The following is an 11,425-nucleotide window of genomic DNA, read 5'->3' as shown; positions in this document are numbered from 1 at the left end:
CTTGTCGTGTCAGAGTGGCATCACGTCGATGGCGCACTGGTCAAAGCGGAGCTGCTTGATGTGTTCACGTGTGAAATGTGTTTGGGCCTGAAAGAGCCTGCTGTGTTAACAGGTCGCCATCTGGAGCATCAGTTAATGATTAGTGCCGTTGATGCGTCAGGGAACATATTTGACCAATAAATTTGCATATATTTGTGCGTTTTTTCCCCAAGAGGTTCATTTGCTTTTCCGTTTCTTTGAGCGAGTAAATGATAGTCAGTGTCTGTTAGCTGAGAGGTCATACCAAAAGCTGACAACTTTTAGCATAGATAGAAATCAAAGTTTGTTAAGATTTCTCATATTCTCACCAAGGCTGCATTTATTTGATCAAAAATACAGTAAAAACTCTAAAAATGTGAAATATTACAATTTAAAATAGCTCTTTTCTGTTTGAATATATTGTCGCGGGGTGAATGAGAACACAGACTCGGTACTGATCGAAAGAGCCCCGGAGGGTGATTTATTTGCCCACACACTGATCACACGTGCTCTGATGAATGGTGCTCGGTGCCCATCTCAGCGTGGTGCTCGTGGGGTGCAGTGCCGTGGTGCAGATCCCTCTCCCAGCGTGCCTTCGGAGTCTGTGAACAAGGATTCTCTGATGAAAGTTTAGAAAGAACAGCATTTATTTGAAATAAAAATCTTGTTGTGACATTGTAAGTGTCTTTACTGTCACTTAGGATCAATTTAATGTGTTTTATCTTAAATAATTTTTTTTAAATCTTTTTTTTTCAATTTCTTTCAGTTTTTTTTTAGAATATCTTTTTAAAATTGTTTTGTTCATTGTCTTTACAGAATTTGTAAAAAAATTTTTTTTTAGTTTTTTTTTATATATAACATTTTTGGAAATTATTGTGTGACGAGAGGGGCGGGGCCGAAAGCCGTGGGAACGGAGCGAGGCCGGTGCAGTAATTGCTTATGCGCGACACCTGGTATTTATATATACATAAGAAATATACACAGTACACACTCATACATTATGTAAAAACTTTTATTTCGGATGCGATTAATCGCAATTAATCGTTTGACAGCACTAAAAAAAATCTTTTTTACAAATCCTGTTTGGACCAGATATGTTGTGCCCTATTTTTTCTGTTATTGTTGTTTTAATTTCTTGTATTTTTCTTGGAATTAAACACGATAAAAAAATGAAATGAAACGCAATGCATTTTTTTTTCTTGGAATTAAACATGATTAAAAATGGAATTAAACACAGTAAAATTGGTTTAAAATTTGTGTTCATTTAAGAGTATTGTGTTTTCATATTAATAGCAGAATTGTGTGACTATATCCATAAATTCTGCAGATGCAGATAGTATATGGGTGTATAATCAATGCTTGTTCCTGCGTACAGGAGCGTCTCCTGCTGTCCATCTTACCCAAGCACATCGCAGACGAGATGCTTCAGGACATGAAGAAGGAAGCCAGTCAGAAAGAGATGCAGCAGTTCAACACCATGTACATGTATCGGCACGAGAACGTCAGGTCAGTGTGTTACGATTACCAGCAGTGTTTCAGTAAACGAGGGCAAAGCTTGATGTCGTCGTTTGATGATTGTTTGACGTTGACTGTGTTTGTGTTGCAGCATTCTGTTCGCAGACATCGTGGGCTTCACTCAGCTGTCCTCGTTCTGTAGCGCGCAGGAGCTGGTGAAGCTGCTGAACGAATTGTTCGCCCGTTTCGACAAGCTAGCAGATGTAAGTTACTGATATCTGTATGCAAGCTTTATTTAACACACGTTTAGTAATTTTTACTTGATGAAAATGTTTTTGGTGACTAATGATCTTAAGCTATTCATATAGAGTGCAACAGTGGAACTTAAAGTAAAAATCACATTAATTTTCTCCGTTTTTTACTACAGTGTATGGATCAGCATGATTTCAGCTTCTTTCCAACAAATGTTAAAATCCAAATTAAACCGTGAAAAGATAAAACATTATGAATGACATAGTCAAGTCTCACTTTGAAAATACATTAATACTTTTATTCATCAAGGATGCATTAAATTGATTAAAAGTTACAGGAAAGGCATTTATAATGTCACAAAAGATTTCTACTTCAAATAAATGCTGTTCTTTTGAACTTTGTATTCATCAAAGAATCCTGAAAAATATGATACTGAATCATGATTTTCACAAAAATATGAAACAGCACAACTGTTTTCAGCATTGATAATAATCAGAAATGTTTGTTGAGCAGCAAATCAGCATATTAGAATGATTTCTGAAGATCATGTGACACTGAAGACTGGAGTAATGATGCTGAAAATTCAGCTTTGACTCACAAAAAAATAAATTACATTTTAACATGTATTACAATAGAAAACATTTACTTTAAATTGTAATAATATTTCACAATATTACTGTATTTAATCAAATAAATGCAGCCTTGGTGAGCAGAAGAGACATATTTCAAAAACATTTCAAAACATTACCAACCCCAACTTTATAATTTATATCTATAATTGTATATATTTTTATTAAATTGTATAGTTGTATATATATTTAATTACATAATTCACAGTGCTTCATGGGATGAGTAACTTAGGCATAGTTTACGCTTACGTCATGTATAGTGTTGGGTAAGTTACTCAAAAAAAGTAATCCACTACAAATTACTAATTACTTCTTTAAAATTGTAATTTGATTACATTACTGATGACTGCATTTAAAAAGTAATCAGATTACTAATTAGTTTACTTTCAAATTACTTTCAAGTTTATATTACTTTTCAAGTTGTCAAACCTACAAAATACACTACAAAGTGAAATTCATAGTTCTTTCAGCATTTTAATATTGAATACAAAATTACAATTTGTAACAAAGTTCGTAGGTCGGGAAGAAGGAGGCGGGAACCGGCAAACATTTAAGATTTTAATAAAATAAACAAACACAAAAAGAAAGTAAAGCGGCAGCCCCTCACGGACGACTGCCGCACACAAAACACAAAATAAAGTCCAGGCCTGGTCCTCTCTCGTCCAACACTGTCGTCACTACTCCTTTTATCCTTCCGGAGCTCCTCCGTGGGACTCGAGACCGGTGAGTAGCGCAGGTGTTGCGCATTAACATTTCCTCCACCGGCCTCGCTCCGTTCCCACGGCTCTCGACCCCGCCCCTCTCGTCACACAATTATTTAAACGGCAACTTGAACGATCACTTGCATTTTTTCATGATAACAGTGAAAAGAACTTCAAATGTTTCGTCATTTTTGATAATACAGATAAGAGTACTGCATCATTCGAAACTGTAAAACGTCTACTTTTATTTGTATGTACACGCAATATCAACAAAACATTGCGATTTTGTAAAATAAAAAAAACAGATAGGGTGCGCTTTCAGCAGTCAGTCTCCGCGAATGAACGAAATGAACGAAAACTGAATGACACACAGACGTGAGAAATATATCTAAAGAAAGCTTGAAGTGTCTATTTTTAAATTAAGTAAGTCATGCCGAAAACAAATATTCTCTGATAAAATAATCCACCGCGAGGTACAGTCTTTCCCGCCTGAGCTCATCTATAATGTGGTCACACTCATGCGCATTGCGCTATATATGATAATCATCCACTTGAGATGCGCGAACATATAAACGAACACATCACCTCTGTAAACAAAGCGTTAAGATTAATCAAGTTCATCTAGGCTACTTGAGGAATGTAGCGTAATATATAGAGTAATGTTTTCCTCGCGCTGTGAGGAATAAGCCTTGTATTTACCTCAGAAGAAGAAAAATGCGATGTGACGCTCAGCTTAATCCAGTGGAGGATCTCATTCTGATGAGTCATTTATTTTTATTTAAGCTATTTATTAGTGTTATTGTGACATAAACTTACACATTTACTAGTTGAACTTTTCCCAAACTATAATGCCAGACTTAAAGATGTATAACTCGTCTGCATTTTAGCTTGCATTCTCCAGTTATTTATTAAAGGGCATACTGATGCGCAAACATGATATTAAAATGCATTTTACTTCATATTTTTTCTTAACACTGCATTTGTAACTTAAGTGACATAATTTTAATGACATTAGTAGCTGTAAACAAATTACATAAATTTAAACTCTAACGCATTACATTACTGCGTTATCAGGAAAAGTAATTAGAATACAGTAACGCTTTCTTTTATTGTCAGACACGTAAGGGGAGAACCAGACCCGATACAAGCCTAAACATACTTGATTTAATTTAATTAGTTGAAAAGTGTAGTGTAGTAGTAATAGAATATGTTTGCGGTCGTAATGATGACAGTAGCGCACACAAAATAGTAGCTGTTCGTTTGGGCACGGTTCAAATCGCCCAAGTACACCCTTATTCCCTCATACACAGGAAAAATATTTTTTTTTGAAGTTGTAAATAAAACAGATTATTCAAGTACATTTTATGTTTTAAGAAAATACAATTTCTGGTTTTTACTTCAAAATTTCAAGTTTAATTCAATGTGTTACTTGCCTTTTCTTTGTAATTGTTTGTGAAATTTACTAGCAATTCCTAAGTGAAAATTGTTTGTACACCAATTATTTATTTGTTTGTTTGTTTTGCAGTGTATAAAAGACATTTAGCACACAGTACCTAGGTTTTGCATTTTTTTTTAAAAACCAGCTTTTCCAAATCAAACATTGTAATGTTTTGACTGTTCTTGGATCTGGTTGGTTTGGTTACTTTATAATTTGTTCATGTAGAATTTTTTCAATTCCCTTTGAAGAATAAATAAAGTAAGTGAAGAAAAAATTAAGTATTCCCAAAACCAAGGCGGCTGAAAAAGTGGACGCACTTTGTTGCTCTCAATTGATGCTCAATTAATTACTGGTGAAGTCTGAAGCTGACTAAGATGTTCTACTTTCAGAAATACCACCAGTTGAGGATCAAGATTCTGGGCGACTGCTATTACTGTATTTGTGGCCTTCCAGATTACCGGGATGACCATGCGGCCTGCTCCATCATGATGGGTTTAGCCATGGTTGAGGCCATTTCGTGAGTGATGCATGCTGAACTGTTCAGGAGTGTGCTTGGGAATTAGTGACTGCTTCATGACAATGACTTTTAAATAGCTCGAGTTGGGCGTGCTTGAGTATGACGAGGTCTGACACATTCATCTGGATTTCAGATACGTTCGAGAGAAGACGCAGACGGACGTGGACATGCGTGTCGGGGTGCATTCTGGGACGGTTTTGGGAGGCGTGCTCGGACAGAAGCGCTGGCAGTATGACGTGTGGTCGACTGACGTGACGGTGGCTAACAAGATGGAGGCAGGAGGAATACCAGGGTAAAAACCTGCACATTCACCAGTGATAAAGGGTTTAGTTTGGTTCTGAATGCTAGGGGAAATTCACTAGACGTTCACTAGCTATCCATTTGAATGTGAATGCCTTATGAGATGCTGTCAAGACAGACGAGTGACTCAGACGAGTGTAAATGTGTCTGGATGTTAAGGTCATATATAAACTTCACTCCTCCCTAAATGAACTACGCCTGAATACAGGAGCGCTGCAGTCATGGATGAGACTCGTGGACGGAAACATCTGGATATATGTTTTGATTATTAGACTCTTATCTGTCATAATCATTAGTAAGACTCAATTAGAATGAGACCCACCCTTAATTGCTTAATTGTACTGAATATCCACTTGTAGTGAACTTAAGATCTTAAAAGTTTTTTTACTGTACTTGTAGATAATATAATATTAAAGAAATTAAAGGCCACTTAAGTGTACTTTTTATGACTAGAATTCTTAACACACTTAACCCTCATAATGCATTCAAAATTTGTATATTATTTTCACGTTTTGGGTCATAATAGTTTTTCAACTAAAACCATTTTGTATGTGATCAGCATCTTCTGATTAATGAGTGATTGTGAAGCAAGATTTACTTTTTTATTTAAAGATGCCAGCATACATTTTTAATGAATTTGTAATTAAAGCATACCAGAAAATCTATTGATGCAACTATTAAAACCATATTGTATCTGATCAACATCTTCTAATTAATGAGTGATTGTGAAACATTTGCTTTTTTCAATTAAAGATACCAGAATACATTTTTAATGATTTTTTTAAATTAAAGCATACCAGAAAATCGATTGATGCAACTATTAAGAAAAAAATAAAAAAATAAATAAAATATACCATTGTATTAAATTTATAATAACATATAATCTGTGAATTACCAGTATGAACCTCGTTGGAATGAATGGAATTTAATTAAATTCCTTTGAATTTATAACTCACGATTGCTCAAAAACAGTCCAAATTTATGAAACCTACATACGTATTTCTAACAAAGCAACATCAAAACAACATAAATATTACTCTATAAAGTTTTCAAACAAAATAAATTTATTTTACTTACATAAACTTTCACTTTCAGATGAAAAAAGTGATAAATTTTTCATGCTGCAGTGGTTCGTCAAGAGCTATACAAATTCATGTTTATAAAAAGATGCAACGTTTTTAAAAATGATGCATCTTAAAAAATAATAGAAAAAACTGAAATAATAATAATAATAATAATAATAATAATGTTTATTTTCTGGGTCTTAGAGCATTTACTAAGTTTCATTCCCTTACTGAAAATTTTTTTTTTTTCTTTTCTTGTTTGTTTTTGACTAGCATACTAAAGCACATGCAAAGTACTTGATTATAATTAGTGTGTTATTTGATATTACGTTTAAGGTTAATATGTTGTAGATGTACTAAATTACAACTTCTTTACAAATGTGCAATTGCAAACATTTAAATACATGACATATACGTTTCAATAGAAATGACATTAAAGTATATTTTCGTTTATCATAAATGCTTGTCAGTACATTCAGCAGCTCACTTTAACCATATTTCAATAGACAATAGAAGTAATTATGAGATTACATATAAAGATGCACTTAAGTCCTACTTAAGTGAGTCAAAAAAAGTTCAGCTATGGATCCTAAAACCGGTTAATGAATTTGCCCTGTAGTCTTTAACAGTGAAACAGCAACATTGTCTGCAAGTATTGTGTAATTACACAATATTGTGTATTGTGTAAACCTTTGTCTGGTAGGCGAGTGCACATCTCCCAGAATACCCTGGAGTGTCTGCATGGAGAGTTTGACGTGGAGCCGGGGAACGGAGGAGACCGCTGCGAGTACCTGAAGGAAAGGGGCATTGAGACGTACTTGGTGGTGGTGCCCAAGGGACCCGTGGGTAAAAACGGCATCAACGGGGTAGTGAGTGTCATTTCTGTTACTGTCGTTTCGGTTTCTCTGTGTCTCTCTCATTCTCACGCTCTCGCCGGTGGTTTCCTCCAGAAGCTTTCGGTGACGTCGTCTAATGGGAATTCTCCATTGCTGATCAACACTACGGAGTGCAATGGGAGCGTCCACACGGCCTGTACCACACCGGAGGAGCCGGAGGAGCTGGACACGCGGGTAATGACATGATGATCTCACACACTGACATGTGCAACTCTGCTAAAGCCAGTGGAATCTGTTAACTTAAGAAGTTCTTTACTTAATTACGGATTAAAATGGCAAAGGTTTTCACCTCAGTCCCTGAAAAAATGCATAAATGAACAAAAGTTCTGTTACTAATAATAATGCTATGTGCAAATTGTATATGCCACTTATATTTAAATGCTTTCTCTAGTTCATGTTGGCCACAATTATTGCAACGTCCTTTTCCCAAGATAACAGCTCTGAGTTTTCTCCTATAATGCCTGATGAGTTTGGAGAACACCTGACAAGAGATCAGAGATCAGTTATAGCTATAATGAACAAGTTGAATTTTTCTTCTGAAATCTAGAGCATTTATTAGCGAATCAGAGGGGGAAAAAAATTTATTTTATATTATTCCTGTATTTCCCTATAATTAACTAGTTGCTGACTCGCCTGAACAAGGAGTTGACTTATTGGTCTTAAGGTATCAACATGGCCCTTCAAACAGTATATTTCAGTATGTTTATATATTAGCATGATGGTACCAGACAAAAAAAATTGTCATTCTTATTGGTCAGAAATATCCTTCAGTGTGTGAACTTTTCACAGTTAGTGTGAAGAGATCCATCAATGCATTGTATCATAGTTAAATTTGTTGAAAATTTGTGCCAAATATGTAAACTATTATGTGTTGTGGATGCTAATGTTTTTTTTGGATATATAAGCTTGCTGATCACAGAGAACAGACAGCATGTGATTGTGCATGTGTTTGGTCGTAGGTGGTGAACCCCTCGTTTCCAAACCCTCGGCGTCGTTTGCGTCTGCGTGATCTGGCTGAGAGAGTGATCGACGCTCAGGAGAACGAACAGGAGCTCAACAAACTCCTCAATGAAGCGCTGCTGGAGCGAGAGACAGTACAGGCGTATGTAGTGTACTTATTATGAAAATAACATTCTTCAAAAGAACTTACATAAGCATGAACTGAATGTATTGTTTTTAGACACTTAATAGGCATCTGTTAGTCAGCACATCAAAATAAGTGCACTTCTTTAAAACACGACAAATGACTATTAAAACATGATGATTTCAACTGTACTTTAAATAAAACTTTCAATATGATATTGTTATAAAGTGCACTCTTTAAAAGTGTACTTAAGTGTGTTAAGAAACACAGGCATCAAAGTGTCTCTCTTTAAGTATACTTAAGTGGCCTTTTATTTCATTAATATTATATTATCTGCTAGTACTTCATTTTTCACAGTGTTTGTGTGTGTGTGTGTGTGTGTGTGTTTTCAGGCTGAAAGGGAAGCACACTAATCGTCTGTCTCTGCGCTTTACTGATCCGGAGCTGGAGACGCGCTTCTCGGTGGAGAAGGAGAAGCAGAGCGGAGCGGCGTTCAGCTGCTCTTGTGTGGTGCTGCTCTTCACCGCCGTCATGGAGGCTCTCATTGACCCCTGGTCAGTTAACTATTAACACATCACCACACAAACACCATCAGCCTCAGCCCAGCCCCCTATTTTAGCAGCCAAAGGTCAACGGAGGCCCGTCATAATCTGTTTACAGTTATTATAGCATCTGTTTGTTGGTCTAAAAATAAGGTCCTGTTGCTATTTGGCGTTTCCCTTTGTCTCTGGCTTTGAAATATCCACCTTCATTCAAGGCTGGGATCTGTACAAGTTTCCCGATTTAGATTTGATATCGATTCATCTGTGCAGACCCTTGTGGAAAAACAAGTACACTTCAGCAAACTTTAAAAAGAGTACTTATGGAAATAATATACTTACGTACTGTAAGTGTGAACTGAATGTAATGTTCTTGAACATTTAATTGGATGTTCTAGTTAAAAGTGTTGATTAAATTCAATTACTTTTTTGACTCCCTTATGTAGGACTTAAGTACATCTTTATATGTAATTCTATAATTACTTTAATTGTACATTACAAAAATATTAATAAAAAAAATAACAACTGGGACCAAACTAAGACTATTTAACTGATGAAATAATCAGCACAACAAAATAACCTTTTGGATGCCAACTTAAGTAAACTTTAAACGGCTTTGATAAATGGTTTAAAAGAGTAATGTATTCATGAATCGGACTACACTGATCATGCTGTATGTTTTTGCATGCAGCTACGGAGCCCTTAAAGGGACATGCTGTTGGAAAAAATATGGGGTGGAAGGACATTTTTTTTTTTTTTAATCTTTTGCGTTCTCTTGCAAAACCTTTGTGTTCTCTCGCAAAACCAGTTGAGTTCGGACAAACACTTCCTGTTTACTTTACAGCTTGCAGTGGTTCATACAGCCTAAAGAAATGCAGTCAGTGCTTAGTTCAAGGCACGGATTTATAGTTTATTAATAATATATACTACATAGCCTACAGGAAAGTAGATAAGCCCAGAATATTAACAGAAAGTGCTAAATTGCACATTAAGCGTTTTCCTCTCATAGAAGCCATTGAAGAAACACAGCTCAATGAAGACGGTGATAAAAAAAGACCAAATATGCTATACAGATTATTAAAAATATATACTGTGTACATATGCAAGCAGATGAGCCCAAAATATGAGCTGAATTGCATGAGAAGCATTTTCTTCCCCATAGAAAACCACGCTTGGTTTAATATAAGATGACAGTGATATAGCCCAAATTAAAAATATATACAGGCAAGCATCGTGCTAATCCAAATCCATTAAGCCACGTTAAGAGTTTTCTTTGTTTTTGTACGGGGGAGAAAACACATGACACTTTGCACGTTCCGTTAATATTCTGGGCTCATCTGTTTTCCTGTGCGTACTATATTTTATTAATAAACAGTATACCAGATTTGGTCTTTTATATCACTGCCTGCGTTCATTAGCCTACCTTAAGCTTTTTCCATAACGGTTTTCTATGGGGAAAAAAAAACTTGACGTGCATTAGCGCGTTGCAAAAGTTTTGCAAGGAAACGCAAAGCTTCTCGAGGAAACGCAAAAAATTGTAAAAATAGTTTTTTCCTCCCACCCTGAATTTTCTGAAAATATCGGACTAATCGGAAAATTCTGCACCTTTTTTATATGATCTAATATCAGTTTATCTGTACTGCAAAAAGCAATAACCAGCAATTGTTACTTTAGAGAGCTGTTTCTACCTTATTTAAATCAATATGTACAGTATGTGTTTGAAAAGCATCAGGGTAGGAATGGCCAATGCTCATTTTCCCCTGTCTATGTATTTTTGCTCCGCACAGGTTGGTTGCAAACTATGTGACTCTGGCTGTAGGTGAAGTCTTGCTTCTCATTCTTACTGTCTGTTCGCTGGCAGCTATTTTCCCACGGGTGAGTTTCTGTTCTTACACCTTCCTCAACCAATCACACAGAACATGTGTCCACTTGTTTGGATGCCGACTGGTTTCGTACGTGAAGCGAATTTCTTGTTTCACTCAGAAATACGGTAGTAAAGTTGCTTCCAGCTTCTGTGTGATGTCAACTTTAACATGAAATTCAGTGCATCTCATCACTAAGGCCCCGTCCACACGAAGACGCATTTAGCTGTATACGCATACATTTTGTATCGTATAGGCATTTCGTCCACACGGATCCGGCGTTTTGGGAGAGTGAAACCGATATTTTTTGAAACCACGTCTCAGAGTGGATAAATCTGAAAACGCCGCCCTTGCGTTTTCCTGTGGACAGCGAATCCGTATATTTTCTGAAACGATGACGTCATCAGCCCACATCTCGCCCCTAGTCAGACACAACTACGTCACTTAACAGCAACAAAAACATGAACAAACACTGAACGATTGTCTTTTTATTAACTAACATTAACACAGATTAATAAATGTATTGTTCCATGTTCGTTTGTATACCGCGCGCAAGGTTTATGCGCATAGTCCACCAAGTCTTCTTCTCCGTTTTTAGTGTATCTCTGTGGCAGAATTACACCGCCACTTACTGGTCTGGCATGTATACTACAGCGTTTTGTGTCGGTTT

General features: G+C 36.1%; 1 protein-coding gene across 1 annotated transcript in view; it reads left to right on the top strand.

Annotated features, from left to right (window-relative positions):
• Positions 1–532: 532 nt before the first annotated feature.
• Positions 533–11,425, top strand: part of LOC107756908 (adenylate cyclase type 3) — a 21,176-nt gene continuing 10,283 nt past the window's right edge. Inside the window, exons 1-10 of the mRNA XM_016574235.1 lie at positions 533–646; positions 1,394–1,524; positions 1,625–1,736; positions 4,883–5,010; positions 5,144–5,302; positions 7,078–7,243; positions 7,325–7,444; positions 8,230–8,372; positions 8,747–8,908; positions 10,681–10,768. Coding sequence (XP_016429721.1) covers positions 533–646; positions 1,394–1,524; positions 1,625–1,736; positions 4,883–5,010; positions 5,144–5,302; positions 7,078–7,243; positions 7,325–7,444; positions 8,230–8,372; positions 8,747–8,908; positions 10,681–10,768 — 1,323 coding nt within the window. The remainder of the gene's footprint in view (positions 647–1,393; positions 1,525–1,624; positions 1,737–4,882; positions 5,011–5,143; positions 5,303–7,077; positions 7,244–7,324; positions 7,445–8,229; positions 8,373–8,746; positions 8,909–10,680; positions 10,769–11,425) is intronic.

The sequence above is a fragment of the Sinocyclocheilus rhinocerous genome, unplaced genomic scaffold, assembly GCF_001515625.1.
Source record: "Sinocyclocheilus rhinocerous isolate Xijiao unplaced genomic scaffold, SAMN03320098_v1.1 scaffold1585, whole genome shotgun sequence".
NCBI lineage: Eukaryota > Metazoa > Chordata > Actinopteri > Cypriniformes > Cyprinidae > Sinocyclocheilus > Sinocyclocheilus rhinocerous.
This window is presented reverse-complemented; position numbering and strand designations above follow the sequence as displayed.